The 18787-nt window shown below is 50.0% G+C and overlaps 1 protein-coding gene across 2 annotated transcripts; it reads left to right on the plus strand.

The window, feature by feature from the left end:
- Nucleotides 1-354: 354 nt before the first annotated feature.
- On the plus strand, nucleotides 355-18004 carry ZNF18 (zinc finger protein 18). 2 transcript variants are annotated; one of them, XM_074342147.1, is made up of 7 exons: nucleotides 355-408; nucleotides 4455-4956; nucleotides 5981-6167; nucleotides 6577-6668; nucleotides 11953-12034; nucleotides 12710-12817; nucleotides 16401-18004. In XM_074342147.1, the coding sequence occupies exons 2-7, from the start codon at nucleotides 4570-4572 to the stop codon at nucleotides 17171-17173; spliced, it is 1629 nt and encodes a 542-aa protein (XP_074198248.1). In that variant the 5' UTR covers nucleotides 355-408; nucleotides 4455-4569; the 3' UTR covers nucleotides 17174-18004. The 2 variants fall into 2 exon arrangements, with proteins under 2 accessions (XP_074198248.1, XP_010964294.1); XM_010965992.3 differs by lacking the exon at nucleotides 355-408 and having other exon boundaries at nucleotides 425-4956; nucleotides 6580-6668.
- The last annotated feature ends 783 nt before the right edge of the window (nucleotides 18005-18787 follow it).

The raw sequence follows: 18787 nt of genomic DNA on the forward strand, positions 1-18787 counted from the left end.
GAGAGACCCCGGGTAAGAACCGGGGTAAGGGCCGAGGGCTTCAGCTTTGGGTGTGAGACCCGGCAGAAGGGTCTGGGAAAGACAAGGGAATGACCTCTGCAGCCCTCGCAGTGCTTGGCCTATGCCTGGCCCAAACCAGGGGCTCATTAAACGTCTGTCTGGTGAGACATCAACGAACACACGCACGAAGCTGCAGCCAACTGCGGAACCGGACGCTGCAGGAGACGCAAAACGGCCTCGGCCCCGCGGAGACGCGAGGAGCGGGGCGACGCGGCTCTGGTGGCCAACCGGAGCCTGCGCCTCAGCCCCGCCCCCGCCCCGCCCCGAACCCCGCCCCGCCGGCCGCCAGAGGCGCGCGTAGCCGCGCGTCTCCCGGAAGTGCGCCCGGAGCCGGCGCCGCGGGCCGAGGTGAGCGCGCGCGGGCTGGACAGGCCTGGCCGCGGCCGCCCGGGGTCGGCCGTGGCGCCGCCCGCGTCCACGCCAGACTCGGCCGGGCCTCGGGGAGCGGCGGTCGGGCCGGCGGACGCACGCCCGAGGGCCTGGGAGCGCGTGCGGGACGCGGCGAGTGCGGGGGAGGGGCGGCAGGGCTGTGAGTGGACTTTAGGGTCGTGGAGACTCGGTACCCTGGACCCAGCTCTGCGTCCCTGAGCCTCTGGGTCCCGCCGGACTCCTTGGCCACGTCTCTGGACTGGGCCCGAAAAGGGCCCCTCCCTCCTGCCTTCCCGCACAGGCTGGAAATGAGCCTGGGCCAGAGGGAACCCGGATGGGCTGATGCCCGGGTCCGTCTCTCCCAGGGTGCTCTCGGCCGCGTGGGCGGAGGGTGGAGAAGAGCGTGGGCAGCACCGCGCGGCGCCTGGCAGGGCTTCGTCCCCTCCCTGGCCTCTGCGGTGCTAAATGCCTGTAGCTCCTCCTCCCCTCCAGGCGTTTGTGACAGCCCCCAAATCCGTCCCCACAAATTGTCAAACGCTTGCAGCTCTCTTCCCCAAAGTAAAGACGTGGAGAGCTTCCTGGGTTTGAATTTGGCTGCCACCAAGAGCTTCAGAGGTTTCCCACCTGTAAATTGTAATACAGGGTAATTGTGAGGGTTAGAAATGACTTGAACTGGGCCCAATATGGAGCCGATGCAGTCAGTGTTAAAAAGTTTAGACACTCGTTTAAAACGGGGAGGCAGACATTATTCAAAGGGACTACTATAGGGTTTTGAGGTATTGGAAAGAGATTGAATACAACAAGGACAAGTGGGGATTTATAGCCAAGGTAGGGGCGGGTGTCAGTGGATGGGAAACTACTAAGAGGAAACATCTGGGTTGAGGGGGGATTCTGGGTAAGCCAACTTGACAGGAGTTTTGTTGAAGGCAGGCCAGGGTGATAAGGAATTTGATCAAATACCAAGGGTAGTCACATACCAAGGGATGTTGACTTTGATCAGATATTAAAGGTAGGGGATTTTCCCTGAACTGGACTCGGCAAGTTTCTTGCTAAACGGGACTGGAAGGGCCAAGGACAGAGTCCAAGGGCCAGTCCTAGTCAAAAAGATGACGCAGGAGCTTCACTAAGGTTTGATTAAGGAGACAGTCTTTTCAGTAGTAGGTGCTCTGCAAATGGTTACTTATATACGAGTGTATAGTAAGTATCCTTACCTAGATGTTATTTTAAAATTCATTCTAATTTGTTACAGCTTTAATAACAACTATACCTTTGGGATAACTAAATTTTTTTGATAACTGCAGCAGATTCTTATGAAGTCATTGAGATATCAACCTACAAACCATCTATAAAGTAATTTAATTATGAATAATTGAGGCATTTTTCCTATAATTATGTGAGAGTTTAATTGCTGGAATCGGATTTAAATATTTTATAAGATCTATAGTTTTCCCTAAAAGTACTTTCCCTAAGGGTTATCTGAACTGCTTCCTGCCTTAATTCAGGAAACAAGTAAATCTGAGGAAGTCTTTTGCTATCTGAAATCTTGCTACCTGTTATTTGAAACTTAGGAGCCAAATAGATCTAGATAGTGAAGGATACATGTATCTTTATTAAAATTTTTAACATTTATTTAAAGCAATACATTTCTCTCTAAGCAGTGCTTTAGCAGTTGCCTACAAGTTTTGCTGTGTTTTCATTATCACTCAATACGTAAATATATTTTAATTTCCTCTGTGGTTTTTATTTGTTTGTCTGTTTGAGCGTAGGTTATTTAATATTGTTACTTAACAATTTCCATATATTGGGATTTTTCTAGGTATCGTACTGTTGATTGATTTCCAATGTAATTTCACTGTGGTCAGAGAATCTATACTTTAAGATTCCACTGGTTAGGAACTTAATTATGCATATGGCTTGTTTTGGTGAATGTGTCATATGTACTTGAATGTGTATTCAGCAATTGGTGGGTCTAAACGTCAATTAGATCAAATTGGTTGATAGTGTCATTCAGATTTTCTATATCCTTACTGATTTTTTGTGTGTGTGTGTGTCTATTTTTTCTATCAGTTACTGAGAGAAAGGTGTTAAAATCTACAACTGTGATCGAAGATTTGTCCCTTCAGATCTGCTATTAGGGCCTTACACATTTAGTGTTATTTTGTGTTCTAGATGATTTGACCCATTTATTATAATGAAATGTCCCTCTTTTTCTCCCTGTCTTGAAGTCTCTTGATGAGATACTAAAAAAGCCATACCAGCTTTCACGTGTTTGCTATTTGCATGGAATGTCTTTTTCCTACCATTTTATTTCCAGACTATCTGTGTCTTTGTATATAAAATGTCTCTTGTAGACGGCATATGGTTGGGTCTTTTTTAAATCTGACAATCTCTAACGTATAGTTCAAGTGTTTAGTCCACTTACATTTAATGTATTTATTGATATGGTTGAATACTAGTCTACCATATTGTCTTTTTTCCCATATTGATCTTTCTTGTTTTCATTCTTCTCTTGATCCTTTCTTATCATATTACAGACTGTTTTTTAGTATTCCCTTTTTTGGCTTTTTGCTGTACCTCTCTGTATAATATTTTTATAGCTAGCAGTATGCATCCTTAAATTATCAAAGTTTAACTTATCAGAGTATACTTTAATATTATACCACATTATAATTCACAATTCATATTTCTCATTTCCTGCCCCTCACTTAGCACCTTTACATTTCCTACTTGTCACTTCACCTGACACTGCTTCTCACTTCCCATTTTCTTTTTCTCAATTAGCGGTTCATAAATGTAATGACCTAACAACAGATTAATTCCATTTACTCCCTCCTGTGTGCTATTTTTTTACCTTTTACTTCTACTTATGTTCTGCTCACACTATTGCTATTTTTGCTTTCACAGTCAGTTGCCTTGTAAGGAAGTTAGAATAAATAAAAACATAATATTATATTTATTCACTCTATGTTTACCTTTTTTGGAGATCTTCATTCCTTTCTGTCGATCTGAGTTTCCCTTCAACTGGAAGAATGTCCTTCAGCAATTTTTGTAGTACAAAAGTCACTGGTGAAAATTTCTCTTAGCTTATTTTCTGAAAAATGTCATTATTTCTTTGAAAGGTTTTTTTGTTGGATGTGGAATTGGGTTGATTGTTCTTTCTCTAGAATTTGCATTTGGTTCTTTTTATAATTTCTGTTTCTCTATGGAAAGTCACTATCTCTTGTCATTAAAGCTATATTATTTTTAGGTTCTCAGGCCATCTGGGGTTTCTCTTGACTGCTTTGTTCCTTGATTTTGAGTCACATTTTCCTGTTTCTTTGTATGTCTCATATTTTTGGATTATATCCTGGATATTGTGGATGGCACGTTGTAGATGCTAAGAATTCTGTTGTCTTCCTCTGAAGAGTGTTGATTTTTGTTCTAGCAGGCAGTTCAGTTACTGCCTGATTACCTCTGACTTGTGTTGGCTCAGTTTTAGGGCAGATCTTTGGAAAGCCCAGGGTGTTTCCCCAATTCTAACTGGCTCAGAATAGCCCAGTAGACTGGGTCTCCTCTGTGGATCTTGTTGAAGCCTGGCTTTAGGTTTATTTAGGGCAGGTTTAGAGTAGGTCTTACTCTAGAGTGTGGTCTTTACTCCTAACATGTGGCCTTTCTGGTATCTCAGGATGCCTTGAATGTTCATAAAGTCTCTCTACTGTCAGTGGTCAAAACCGCAGATGTCCCTCGTCCCTGATTGGCCTTTTGTATCCCTCTTTTGCTCTTAACCTGGTAGCAGCTGCTCTCTGTTAAACCTTGGACGTTTCATCCTGCTGAGATGCGTTTGCGGTCCAGTCCTTGGCCAAGGACTCACGGGTGATGGTGACAGTTTAGACGTGGTGTTAGCAATTTGCTTTGTGGCTTCAAGTTTCCCATCTGTCAAAACAGAATAGTGTGTCCACTGATTTCAGAAGACCCACGGTTGGCTCCCAGGCATCCCAAGTGGGGCCCGTGAGTGTTGTCTGAAAGTGTCCGTCTCCTCTGGCCAGCAGTCACGCTTACTCCCTCTTGTGTCCCCGTGAGAGGCTCTGTGAAGACCTGGTTCTCCCACGGACGACTCTATCCCAGAAGCACGACACCTGAAAGGACTTGCCAAGCCAGACGATGCCCGTCGAGCTGGGGCAGGCCCGACTCCTGCTGCCACCACCCGCAAAGGCCGAGGACGCCCTGTTCTCTGGAACAGACGCCACCCCTCAAGGGGAGGCCTCCAGCCCTGAGACTGCACGCCAGCTGTTCAGGCAGTTTCCTTACCAGGTGATGTCTGGGCCCCAGGAAACCCTGAGGCAGCTGCGGAAGCTCTGTTTCCAGTGGCTGCAGCCGGAGGTTCACACCAAGGAGCAGATCCTGGAGATCCTGATGTTGGAGCAGTTCCTGACCATCCTGCCCGCCGAGATCCAGACGTGGGTGCGGAAGCAGCATCCCGGCAGTGGGGAGGAGGCGGTGACCCTTGTGGAGAGCCTGAGGGGAGACCCCCAGAGGCTGTGGCAGTGGGTAAGTAGAGCGCGCGATGATCTGCGAGCGGAGCACAGGGCTCCTCTGGGGTCTTAGCAGGGGTGCTGCCTTTGTCTGGCACCAAGTATGTGGGGTTTTCCACATCAACCACCAACTCTCCAATTCTCTGATCCCAAGCTGGTGTCCGACGATTCGGTTCAGTTATGACACTGACTCTAGCTGGCTCCCAGGTCCTCTTCTGGGCACCCCGTCCTCCTGGCACTTCTGTGATTCACCAGCTCTGAAGCTCCCCAAACCCCACAATTTAGGAGTTATTATGGAGGCTTCATTACTTAGGCATGATTGATTAATCATTGGCCATTAGTGACTGAAAATCTCCAGCCCCTCTCTCTTCCCCAGAGGTCAAGGGCTGTGGCTGAAAGGTCCAGCCTTTTGATCACCTGATTAGTTCCTCTGGTGACCAGCCTCCATCCTGAGACTGTCCAGGGCCACCAAGAGCCACGTCATCAGCATAAACTCAGGTCTGGCTGAAACGGGCTTATTATGAATAACAGAGATCGCCCCGTCGCTCCTGGGCTTCAGGAAATTGCAAGGGTCTGAGGCGCTCTGGGCCAGGAATGCAGGACAAAGACCAAATATGAATTCCTTATTGTACCACCTCAGTGTGTCCCCACACGTCACCTAATTCTGAGACTCTCTGTGACCCTCAACACTTTTTAGCCATTAGGGATTGAAAATCAAGTCTCCTAGCCCATTCCATTTTTAGACTAGAATGTTTGAGAAGTTGTTCCAAAGACGTCTGCGCTTTAATTGGTGGAGACCGTCCAGTAGACAGCGTTAGTTGCTGGTCTCTCGAAGGTCTCCCAGGCCCGGTTCAGGCCTTGGCTCTGGATGTGTCCCTCACTGGTTCCTGCTGGGCCAGAAGTAAACACGTGGCTTTCCTTTCCCTGCTCCCCGTCCCTGAGCACTGCCTTGTGACAGGTTCCGGAAGTTGGGCTGTGGGTCTTTCAGAAGTGCTCACTCTGGACCTTTCAGTGAGTAATTCGTACGGTGTGGTCTCCAGATCCGCATCCAGGTCCTGGGACAGGAGAGCCTAGCAGAGAAGGTGGAGTCTGCCGGCTGCCCGGTGCGGGCAGTGGACCCCCACCTCGAGGTGCCTCAGGAGCTGGGCCTTCAGAACGCACCCTCCGGGCCCAGGGAGCCGCTGAGCTGCATTGTGAAAGAGGAGAGCGATGCGGAGCAGGAACTAGGTGCGGGCCGGTTATCCGTGGGGGCGTGTGCGGTGCTGCCTTGGAGAAGCTGGGGGATGGTGGCTGGGAGGCCTGAGCGGGAACTGAGGTGATAGTCCACGCAGGTGGGGGTATCTCTGGAAAGTTCAGAAACAGGGTAGACCTTCAGGAATCACTCTGATTGAGAGATTCAAAGTCTGCAAATACCACCACATTATGAAAGGGCCAGACCTTTTGGATTTTGGTTCTGAGAAAGGAGGTGGGAGGAAATGTGGGTGAGGCTGTTTGGGAGGTTGGAGGGAGCTGCAGCTCGTTAGGTAAACACACGTGTTGAAGTCGTGGTTCTCATGTGGGCAGGGCTGTGTCTGTGCCCTCTGGGGAGTGGCTGGGGGACATCTAGGTTCTTCAGGCTTCCTGTTCCTCCCCTCAGCAGCGCCTGCATCCCCGCCTCTGGCCCCCCCCAAGGAAAGGCTCCTGGGAGACCAGGACTTCGGAGCCTCCCTCCTCCAAACAGCACCTCAGGTGAGCTGGTTCCCCACTTCTCTCAGGCCAGAACCGCGCTTTGCCGGTGTCAGCGGTTGGGGGGTTGAAGGGGGAAGCGTTCTCCGAGGTGGAGGAGACAGGAAGGATCAGGGATACGTGTGGAGTGAACCCTGAGATTCGATTAGGCAGAATGTTTCCTAATTGTCACCTTGAATAATAGAATCTGGGCCCTCGAAGAAGTTTCTGGATGAAGCAGTCTTGTCTCTTTTATTATCTCTGGGTTGTGCTAAGGAAAGACTGCTAGTTCACCTCCCAGTCTAGGCCTCTCAGGTCGGAGTTAACATCTGACGTGAGGCAGGTCCTCTTCCCCCAACTGACTTCTGGGGGTGGGGCTGGCAGACGGTCAACTGCGCGTGGTTGAGGGTGCAGTTTGGCCAGTTTGGGGACATGATACGTACACACACGTGAAGCCGTGACCACAGCCACGACGATGAGCGTGTCCGCCACCCGCAAAGGCTTCCTTTTGCCGTTCTGTTGCCCCCCGGCTGTCCCGCGACTCCCCCCAGTCCTGGGGCAGCTCTGCGCCTGCTTTCTGTCACCTTACAGAAGTTTGTATTTCCTAGAATTCGACTCAAACCAGAATCATGCTGTCTGTACCCCGTCTTTGCTCTTTTGCAAATGCTGTATTTTTCTTGCTTGCTTTTAGTGCTTTGTCACTGACGGAACATTTTGACTGTGATGAGCCTTGGAGTCATTTTCTTCATGTTTCTTGTTCTTGGGGTCTACTGAACTTCTTGGATCTGTCGGATTACAGTTTTCATCAAATTTGGAAAAGTTTTGGCCCTAATGTCTTCAACTGCTTTTCCTGCCTCCCCGCCTTCTCTGCTTCCTTGGCAGCTGTGAGGACCACACACGCGTGGGGCGTGGGCGTCCTCATGTGTCTGTACGTGTCAGGGCCCCTCAGGTTGTCCCACAGCTTCCTGATGCTCTGTTTTAGTCTGTTTTATTTTATACAGTCTCTTTTCTTAGTCTGTTTTATTTTGTACAGTCTCTTTTTTCATGTCTTCAAGTTCACTCATCTTTTCTTCTAAAGTGTTTTATCTGCTGTGAGCCCCGTCTAGGGTATTTTCCACCTCAGGTGTATTTTTTATCTCTAGACGTTTGGATTTGGGCTTTATCATATCTCTCATGTCTGTACTTAACAAGTTCAGTCTCTCCTCCAGCTCCTTGACATGTGAAATAGGTTTACAGCATCTGCATTCACGTCCTTGTGTACTAATTTATCACCTGTGTCGCTTCTGAGTCAGTTTCCGAGGATGGTTGATCTCATTGTGAGAGGTACTCTCCCGTTTCTTCGCGTGCCTGGTCACCCTGACTCGTGTCGGGAACTGTGAACTGCACTTTGCTGTGGACTGCTTGTTTCCCCGTTCCTGTGAGTGTCCTTGAGCTCTGCTCTGGGGTGCAGTTAAGTCACTTGGACACTGTTCTGTGGCACCAGAGAAGCCTTTAGTCTAGGGCTAACTTTTCCCCTGTACTGAGGAAATCCTCTACCTGATACTTCTTGATGTACAATGTTTTCCACTCTGGCTACTGGAAATGTGAAGTATTTCCAGTACCGTGTGAGCCCTGGGGACCATACCTTCTGCTTCTCCGGGGGAGATCTTTCCTTGACTTGAGGAGGACCCTCCACACATCCCGAAACTCGCTCTCGGTGTAGCTCCCTGACTTCGGTCTTTTGCCTGCTGACTCTAGCCCCGTGGCCTCCCCAGACCCTGGGTCCTGCTCAGCTCAGCTCAGCGCAGGGGGGCTGCCCCTCCGTGCTGCTCTGGGTGCCCTGTCCAGGCAGTAAGTCTGGGCAGCCGTAGGGCTCACAGGGATCTCTGCCTGCTCTGCCTGACGTGATGTCTGCAAACCTTCGTTTCGTATATTTTGTCCCCGTTTTCAGTTGCTTTAGCAGGAAGTTAAATCCAGTCCCTGTTAATCCATCTTGGCTGCAAACAGAAGTCTCAGGAACAGGTTTATCTTGATTATGAAGTGAACAGCTCTGACGAGTTGCATTTGACAAAGCAGGTTTTCAGGCACCTGGACACCTTAAACATTGTTCCAAACGTCCGGGGAACTCTGCTTGGTACCTTCCTCATCAGGTACTTTAGGGTGAAGGTGAGGGCAGGGGGCTGGTGTAGGTGTGCTGCATGCGGTGTGAAGCCAGGCCCAGCTTCAGCTTTCCAGCCTCAGACATTTAGGGGCCAGAGGGCAGCTTCGCAGTTTCCCCCCCGCCCGGGGCACAGGGTGGGGAGGGGAGGGGAGGGAGAGGCCTCTTCAGTGACTCAAGGGGGTCCTCCTTCCTGCTTTCGAGGTCCTCAGAAACCAAGCGGTTAGGCAGGAGGTTACCTGGTGGAAAAGACTTAGGTATTCTGTCAAATATTTCAAGCCGACATGGAGGGTTATTGTTACTTCTGTAGTAAATACAGGGTATCCCTGTGACAGGTATGTATGATTTCTCAACGTAGTTTAGCCAGCAGGGTTAGACATTACCTGTGCGTCCTGTAACGCCGTCGACTGGGACCTGCTCTGGGAAGCTTCACGTCAGAAGAGTCCAGATGCGCGCACGTGCTCTCTGTCTCTCTCTCTGTCTCCCTCTCACACACACACACACATGCACGTATGTATACATGTATGTAATATATAAATCAGTTCCCTGTATATTGCCGATAACTGATTAATAGTCACTCAACCCAAACAAACAAAAACCATCCGCACTCAGTGCCCATATCCCTCCCCAAACCTACCAACCACTATTTGCATCAGAAGGACCTTGGTGTTTGATGGAGCCTTGTGTGAGTGAAGGGGATTTTTGAATACACAGCATCATGTCCTAAGTCAGGCAGCCGGCGGACGGCGCAGGGCGTGAGGGCCCAGGGCGCTCGTGCTCCCGCGACGGAGCCGGAGACTCTCCCCAGACTCCTGCTCCCCTTCCTGTGTTTTCAGACCTTGGGAAAGGAACCCAGTGGTGGCAGTGTCCCCAACGCCCACAAGATGGTGCTGTTTCCACATAAAATTGAGATGATTTCCCCATCCAGCCTCCTAGTTGTCCTTCCAGAATAGGAATTTAGATTTTTTTCCTCCTGTGAGAAACACGAGAGAAAGGGATGCTGGCTGTAGCTGGTGTCCTGCCTTTTAGGTAAAGGGTTTCAGTCACACACCCCGGCTTCTTGGCAGCTCCAGGAGTGAGTGTGCGTGGCTTCTAGCTGGCAGCACGCTGTCCAGAGACTCATTGTTTGTGGTGGTTGAAAGGGCTGATCGTGTCCCCAGGGGGCTGTGGTGGCTCTGCTCGTTCCTGCCTTGGGCCGTACTAGGTGGCTGGTATTTTGGCGCTCGTGGCCTTGGCCCTGCATCCAGCCGCCAGGCCACTGGGCAGGCATCATGGCGCTTGGCTCACCCAGTCTTTCTCTGCTGGCGCTGAAGCGAGGGCTGGGCGATCTGACCCGGAGGGCTGAGGCTGCCTGGGGTCAGAAATGTCTGCTCAAGCTGGTTGTTTCCAGGAGGTTGTTGAGGTAGCTTCATTCACTGAAGACTAACAAAATAAGCTGCTAAAAATTCCTACTTTAAAAATATATTTCAAAATTAAAATCTGTATTAACAATGTGGTTATAATTAGTAAGTAAACATATAAAAGTCACTTTCCACCTTTTCACTTTTTTCACCCTGAAAAATTTAACTCCTCCTTTTCTTCTTCTTCTTCTTTTTTTTTTTTTAGCTTAGTATCTGGTAATTGAAGACCTTGGTGTCTCCCTTCTCATTCAGGCCCCCACCCCACCCTGCCCTTTGATGTACCATGTGCAGATCCGTATAGGATGGGCCTGGCTCCCGTGGTGCCCTGGTGGTGACAGGACGATGTCTCGTCCCTTCCTCCCCCCATTCCTGCTCCCTGTGGCCTGGCTGCCCGTTCGTGACGTAATGGATGGCTGTCAGCTTTGGGGTTCCTGCAGGGTCCCTTAACTCTCTCCGTGAGCCCGTGGGGCGGGATGGGAGACTGAGATCCCACAGACTGCACGTGGCACCCACGGCAGTTACAGCCAGAGTCACAGCGAGGCCATGTGCCACCTACTGGTGACGTATTAGCTAAGGGCTTTATGTCAGCCCGACGACATGTATGAGTGCCTGCTCTGTCCTGGGCAGGGCCCTGGGGACTGAGGAAGAGCAGTGGAGAGTCCTTTCCTCCTGGTGCTCAGGTGCCAGTGGAGGCAGCTCTTCATTACATCCCTGTGTATGTGTGTGTGTGTGTGTGTGTACACATACAGAAATACTGAGTGAACTGTGAGGAATGCTACGAGTGAAAAGTACAGGGTGCTGTGAAGACAGATGAATTGCGTTATTTCTGTTGAACCTCCTGACAGGTTCTTGAGTTCAGTAGTATCATCAGGTGAGGGCGGAGGCCCGGGAAGGTTAAGTAACTTGCTCAGGATCACGTGGCTGGACAGTGGCAGAGCGGGGACTTGAATCCCGGTGTGTCTGACTCCGGGGACAGTGCTGGTGGTCAGTCTGCTGTACACACCCAGGTTCTGGCAGTCGGTGCCCTGGTGGTGAGGGAGGCTGAGATTTGAATTCACCAAAGTTGACCCAAGTCAGACGGCCTTCCCAGTTTTGTCTCCAGCCTCACTTCCATGGCGTAGGAAGGGCACGTTTTGGGCGTAACTGAGGGACACCCTGCTGTGGAGACGCCATCACGTTCCTGCCCACTGGGAGGAAAACCGATCTGCTGTTAGACCGAAAACTCAGAGCTGTCGGGAGGCTCTGAGCACGTGCGGCCGCAGCCTCTCTGCCCTGAGTCCGCTGGTCCTCGTTCTGGCTTCATTCTGGACTCTTCCCTTCTTTGTGCTGATTTGCACTTGCTTTTCCAACAAATCCCTTTCTTAATTTCTTTCCTTTCCCTCTTGAGTTTCCAGATTTTAATGACATACAGGGATGTCAGGCTCCTACTGCTCAGAGACCTCTCCTCTAAGCACTGGAAGTTAGACAGAAGGATGGACAGTGGAGAGCGGGCTCCTGCCTTCTCTCTGTTCTCTACTCTCAAAACACAACTGAAAAAAAAAAAAAAACAATTGGAGCTTAAAACCTAAATGTTTTCTGACCGCGGCAAGAAATGCTGAGGTCGGGACTGCAGCTTTCTCCTTGGCTTCTCCCCTTGAGCCACTTCCCCTGGTTTCTCAGGTCGTCTGGTGACCAGGGTCCAAGGCCCATTCCTTTCTTCTCAGCCTCCTACAGGCAAGGGAGGGGGGTTCCAAAACCTTCACTAGACTCACGACATTGTATCTTTTTCTAGGAGCAGTGGAGACACCTGGATTCCACTCAGAAGGAGCAATACTGGGATCTCATGCTGGAGACCTACGGGAAAATGGTCTCAGGTGAGGGTGTGGGCCAGCCCGATGGAAGGGGTGGGAAGACGGTGGAACGCCTTCTGCGTGCTCTCAGAGACAGCCGCCCTCCTTGACGTCCCCTGGGTGAAGGACATCACTAGCGGCAGGGTTGGGAGTAGGGGCGAGTTGGAGACAGCAGAGTTACAGTGAGAACTCCCTTGTGCTGTAAGTATTCTGTGCGCCCGAAGGTGCTATGGCTCCTTACACACAGTAACTCCTTTAACCTGTGGGCTCGGTAATGGTCTTCCAATTTTTTTAAGATGATTAAAGTGAGCATCAGATCCGGTCCCCTGCTCATAAGTGCTGAATTTCAGTGAACTCAGTTACCATGGGTGATCTGACCGAGTGCACACTCTTTTCTGCTAACCCAGTCCCTGCTGACCGTTGGCGAGGTCCCAGTTCACGACCCTGGCACCAGCCTGCCGGGTGGTCTGACTCCAGCTGCCCAGAGTCTCCGTTCTGTGGCCTTCACTTCATCTCCTGGTCACCTTGTGGGCACCGGCATCTTAGAAGCGCCACACACCCCTGTGAGATGAGCTGCCTGCGTGGTCTCCAGAGCGTTCATATCTCCCCGATGCTCAGGGCACTCCTTTGAAAAACCCAGTGTGGTCCCCAGTCCTCCCATTCATCCAGGCGCACGTATTCTCTCTCTCTCTCTCCCAGGCATTTCCAGTTCTGAGCCTGACCTGACTCCTCCAACCGCCTACGGGGAAGAGCTGGCAGGACCGCACCTGCGTGTCGGCGAGAAGATCCCAAGACCCACCTGCACAGGTGAGTGACCCCCTGTGGGTCCAGAGCCGCTCCTGACCTCCCGTCGTTGGACTGCAGGTGGCAGGGGAGATACTGGGACTTGGTTTCTGTGACATCGGTTATAACGAGCCATGGTCTGGCCAGTCCAGTCTGAGTACCGAGGTTGGGTCTCCTTGTCGCTGGCTGTCAGGCTGTTGACACGTGTACTCAGTCATGGAAGAAAGCCCCCACATCGGATCTGCTGCCTTCACTCCTGCCTGCTGTGACGGCCCTCCTTCTCAGCGGGAATTAAGATTAGTACGACTGAGACCCATACAGATACGGCTCGAGTCCCATTATAAAAAAAGATGGTCTAACAGGGCTGTTGTCCCTCCTGACAAGAAGGTTCATGGTAACTAGACTTTCCTTTCTCTGGTTATGGTGAACGGGAACCAGCCCACCCTCAACAGAATAAACAAGACCGACAGGAAAGCACTTTTTAGCTCATCTCCATGCACCTAACTTTCCTTACACAGCAGCAACAACAGATACTTCATACAAATCGCGTATTTGAAGACTGGTGCTAAGAGCTAGGAAAGTTGTTCTGTTGTAAAATAGCAGGCGCCCTTTGCCTTCTGCACTCTTCCAAAAACATCGCAGCCATGTGAAATCAGCCGTCACCCCTGCCTCCTTGCACACCCAGACACACACACACGCACTTTCACGTCTACAGAGGACCCCAGCGCCACGGAGGAGGAGAAGACCGAGGGTGGGAGCTGTGCGACAAGCCACTCTTTCTCCCCAGTGGGGTCTGAGGGGATTAATTATTTTTCTTTGCTCATATACACAGAGCAAGCATCAATTTTAAGCAATATATTTATCATAATACTATTTCACAAGGGTGCCTCTGGAGCGGTATTTTTCAAACTGCATTTCATGACCAATTAGCAGGTTGTGAAAATATTTTACAGGGTTTCAACCAGCATTTTAAAAAGCAAAATGATAATATTGAACAGAAAATTTCAGAATGCAAATATCAACTATCAGCTGTCAAGGTGGGTAGCATTTCAGGAAATTTTTATTCTGTATCTGTGCGTCTGCACTGCATTCCAGTATAAAATTATTTCTTACCATGTGTAGCAGACAAAAAAAGTTTGAAAATGCTGCTTTAGAGGTTGTTGCCATAAGCTTTTTGTTTTAATGGGGTTTATTTTTTGGAGCAGTGTTAGGCTCACAGCAGGAGTGAGAGGAAGGTAAGGGATTCCCGCGCAGCAGGGGGTTATTTGTGTGTCCAGCTCACTGACTCTCCCTGTGACCACTCAGTCTTATTTTTCCCCTTTTTTTCTTTTTCTTTTCCTTCATTCCCTGCTGCTGACCATGGTCCCATCAGATCTTACCTTGAGCCAGACTGTGGAGAGTGTATGAAGCCAGCCCGCCTTGATAAGGCAAAGAAATGCTGCTCTAGGTTCCTGAGAGAGGATCTGAGGGACAGGCCGAGGAAGTGGCAGGCGTGGGACGCTTGGGAGCGACCCTGGGGGAGGCGGGTGCAGGAGTCCAGGTGTGCAGGGACGGGGCGTAGTAACAAGATGGGGAGGGACCGGTCTGGTCTGGAAGGCGCACACGGTAGCCCTCTGCCGGATCGGGGCTCAGACCAGGGGCGGCAGTCCCAGGAGAGAGTGGACATGCTGTTTTGTTTGACCATATGGAAGAATAGCTCATAGTCAGAGCAGGTCAGCAGGGCAGTGAGCCTCCAAAAGCCTTACACCCGTACTTCTAATCAAAATCCCGAAGGACTGAACAAGTATACACAGTTGGCCCTTGAACAGTGTGTTTAAAAAGAAAAGGGCAGACGGGATTTCAAAACTGTAGAATAAACAAGACTATACTGTGCAGCACAGGGAAATACACACAGGATCTTGTGGTAGCTCAGAGAAAAAAATGTGGCAATGAATATATATATGTTCATGTATAACTGAAAAATTGTGCTCTACGCTGGAATTTGACACGACATTGTAAAATGATTATAAATCAATAAAAAATGTTAAAAAAAAAAAAAGAAAGGAACCACAGCTTCTATACATAAAAACAACCCCAAACAAAATTAAAGTAGTAACTAAACGGTGAAAAATTCTTTTTATGAACACGACAGATAAGTGATTATTTTTCTTAATAGAGAAGGAGTTAATGCAAGTTGGTAAGAGAAAAGTGACTTTCCCAGTAAAATAAAACGGACAGCAGTCTTGGAGTAAGAAAAATAACTCATAAAGGTGAAAAAATACTTGATTAATAACTGAAGAATTAAAATTTATACCCATGGAACACCGTCATTCACCAGTCTCAGTGGCAGATACCTGCGCCACCGAGTACTAAGTCCCAGCCACGCGCCCGCCCTCTGCTCAGCCTCCCACGCCAGAGGGTGGCGCAGTCATTCCGGAAATCAATTTGCCAGCAGGTGTCAACAGCCTTAGTAACACCGTTCCTGCCTGCTGGCACAGTAATTCTACTCTGAGGAACCTCCTTTAAGGTACTGATCAAAAACGTGGGAAGAATTTGTGAAGAAAAATGCTTATCACATCATTATCTACAACAGCAAAATAAACAACTTAGATTCCCACAGTAGGAGAACTCTTAAATAAATTATGCATTTACAAATATTATTGTGTTCATGGCGACATCTCCACGATGGGCCATTATTCAGCTCTTTAAAATGATATTTATAAAAGCTTCTTTAAGACAAGAGGAAGTACCTTTGCCATTTGAGAAGAACATGTTCTAAGGCTCGGGGAATGGTTCTCTAGCAGATTCCTGGGGCTGCAGCTGATAATGTGAAAGACACTAATATAGGAGAAAGGCAAACAGCTTCTTTAGAGCTACAGGAATAATGTATTTTATAAAAGCTGAAGATAAATTCTGCCACTAAAATGAAAATCTTTACTACATGCATCATTAAGTAGTAATAAGCAAACAACCTAAGTTATGAGGAGAAAAACAACATCTAACTGTTACGTGAGTTAATGAGGCACAAGTGAACGCCAGTTTAAGTGCAGACTGAGGGCTTCACTTCGGCCCTGCGGCCTCGCCGTGCTTCACAGCCACAGTAAAGTGACACATTAGTGCATTTCAGGAATTGTGGGAGGGAGAATCCATGTGACATTGATGAATCGCATAGACAGACACACGTACAAAGGAAAGACTGGAAGGAAACGCGTATTCGGAGCTGTCGGTATGACTGAGGTCGATCTGGTTTTCTTTCGCATACTTTTCAGATCGTTTTTGGTGGTCATACTTCTCTTTTCTGTGTGAACAGATGAAAACCAGCACTTTTTTAGCGCAGCCCTCTCACATCCCGCGCGTCCCCTGGGCCTTCAGCAGCGCTTGCCGCGCACCGCGGGGCCTCCGCGGGCGCTAACTGCCGGTGCTCGCTGCCCTTGGCTCCAGAGCTGAGTCACAGCCTGGACGCCACGAGCTGGGTGCCCGGGGCTCAGCCTGGATGGTGTTTTCCTTCTTTGCTCACTGATGCCTTCTTGGGAAACAGTGTTTTATGATGACCCTTTCTTTGACATACGAGCTAGAAAATAGGGCACAGCCCTGACTGAGCTGTTCCACATCTTCCTCCTCCTTTCAGGGGACAGGCAGGAGAATGACAAAGAGAACGTAAACTCGGAGAACCACAAGGACCAGGCGCTTCAAGCCTCGGGAGAGCCACCCTTCCAGGCTGCCCTGAGCGGCCTCTTCAGTGAGGATGAGTCGAAATGCTTTGGAGAAGGTGAGAATCTCCCCGAGGCCCAGGAGAACCTTCAGGGCGAGGGAACCAGGGGCCAGCTCTCCCCTCAAGACAGGAATCCTGGGAAGCAGCTGGGTCCACGCCTGCCGCGTCCTCACCCCGGAGAGCCGTCTGTGCCCTGGCCTGAGCAGAGGAGGGAGGCCTCCCCGCGTGTGCAGCCGAGAGCCCCCATGGCCCAGAGACTCCCCACCTGCCGGGAGTGTGGGAAGACCTTCTACAGGAATTCGCAGCTTGTTTTTCACCAGAGGACCCACACCGGAGAGACGTACTTTCAGTGCCCCACCTGCAAAAAAGCCTTTCTGCGGAGTTCCAACTTTGTGAAGCACCAGCGAGTCCACACGGGAGAGAAGCCCTGTAAATGTGACTACTGTGGGAAGGGCTTCAGTGACTTCTCGGGGCTGCGCCACCATGAGAAGATCCACACGGGAGAGAAGCCCTATAAATGTCTCATCTGCGAGAAGAGTTTTATTCAAAGGTCCAACTTTAATAGACATCAGAGGGTTCACACAGGCGAGAAACCCTATAAATGTTCCCGCTGCGGGAAGAGTTTCAGCTGGAGCTCCAGCCTGGACAAACATCAAAGATCCCACTTGGGAAAGAAGCCCTTTCCGTAGCCAGGCTCTCTCGGCCCATTTCTGTCTCCTGGTCCACTTAGAAATGCTTGACTCCATCTGGAGAAACTGCCTCTCTCAGAAGACACCCCTGTTCTCTCGCTTTCTCGTGGACTGGACAGGAGAGACTGGAACTCTGTTTTAGACTCGGAGGCACCTCGGCCTCTGCACTGGACTTCACGCAGGTTTACTGTCTTGCTTCTCCATCAGGAGAAAGAAAAGTCTTCATTTTTCAGCGCCTCTCTTCCCTTGGGCCCTTGGGGGGTCCCGTTTTAGTTAGGAGCGCTCTCTGGGAGGAGTCTGCCGCTCCTGGGAAGGACCTCGATCAGCCCTGTGGAACCGGGGCTCTAGAGCAGGTCTCCTGTCACAGGGAGGGGCACAGAGGCCGGGGAGCTCGCGCGTGATCGCTGTACGGGTGCCAAGCTAGCGTCAGGTGTCCCTTGTTTCCGGTAACCTTGGTAGCCACCCCCTGCCTCATTTGTGCCTGACTAACCCCAGGTGTGTGTTCTCGCAGGCGCCCCGAAGTGGCCGTTGAGCCCGTCGGAACCTGCACGCTTACCCGTCGGCTGAGCTGTGTGGGGGAAGCGCCGACCCGGTGCCAGGGCCGGGCGCTCCTGGGTCCTCTGCCCATGCCCGCCCCCCGCTTGCTCTGGGGCCTCCAGTTGCCCCCCTTTCTCCTGGTGTCCCACTTACACCATCATTTTTGCCAAAGTGTCCGGTGTTGTAAAGTTATCTTCCTTATCTCATTTGGTCTGTGCGTGCAAGGAAGAAGTCAGTAGTATTGATCCAATTTGTAGTGTGTCTGGAGGTTTATTAACACATCTATCTAACCTGTCCACTTGTCCTTGTCTTCAAAAGTTCCGTGACCCAGAGTGCCCTGCTCTCGTACAGTGAGACTTCCACCCTCCCTCCATCTTGGTCCTCCTCTGCCCACTCCTCACTGTTTTCCGTGAGGACCAGGAAGGATGATGCCAACAAGGAGGCAGAGCCATCTCCCTGGAAACGCAGGAACTGTAGGCAAGAAACTGCAAGTTGTTGGCTGTCAATGGGAAGGGCATTGCTGCTTGATGAGAGGAGAGACAGAACTCAAGCTGGAATTCCTGGATTCCAGAGGAATTTGTTAACTCCCTTATAGGCATCCAGATGAGGAATAAGGCCCTTCTTCCTGGGGTGCAGGACCCACAGGGTAGACAGCAGGAAAATCATGGTGAAATTGGCATTAGATTCTGTATTCTTGTAGCAGAGGTTTTTAGGATGGTGGGATTTTCTGTTTTAAACCTGGACCCACAGCATCGGCAGTTTCTTAAGACTTACTGACTCATGTATCCTGAAGGGTAGGGTCCAGCCATCTTTGTTTTAACAAGTCCTCGAGGGGTTTCTGATGCCTGCTCAAGATTAAGAACCACTGTTCTACACAGTAACCAACCCAGAAATAGTCCAAGGATACGTGGGAATAACGATCCTAAAAGGAATGCTGAGCCCTCCCAGATGACTTAACAGACAGCCCCCCCCCCCCAGAGCCCTTTAAAACTCATTGAACCTGTAGAATTCTTTGGGCATCCAGTGAAAATCTGTTCCACAGAGGAAAATCGAGAAGCTTTTAGGTTAAAAGGCTTT

The sequence above is a fragment of the Camelus bactrianus genome, chromosome 16 (genome assembly GCF_048773025.1).
Source record: "Camelus bactrianus isolate YW-2024 breed Bactrian camel chromosome 16, ASM4877302v1, whole genome shotgun sequence".
NCBI classification, from domain to species: domain Eukaryota; kingdom Metazoa; phylum Chordata; class Mammalia; order Artiodactyla; family Camelidae; genus Camelus; species Camelus bactrianus.

Bases quoted from the DNA above. Each gene is read 5' to 3' on its own strand.
- ZNF18 (XM_074342147.1), top strand. From the start codon at position 4,570: ATGCCCGTCGAGCTGGGGCAGGCCCGACTCCTGCTGCCACCACCCGCA. The intron at 6,669-11,952 runs GTGAGCTGGTTC...ATCTTTTTCTAG, and splicing joins TCCTCCAAACAGCACCTCAG to GAGCAGTGGAGACACCTGGA. The intron at 12,818-16,400 runs GTGAGTGACCCC...TCCTCCTTTCAG, and splicing joins CCCAAGACCCACCTGCACAG to GGGACAGGCAGGAGAATGAC.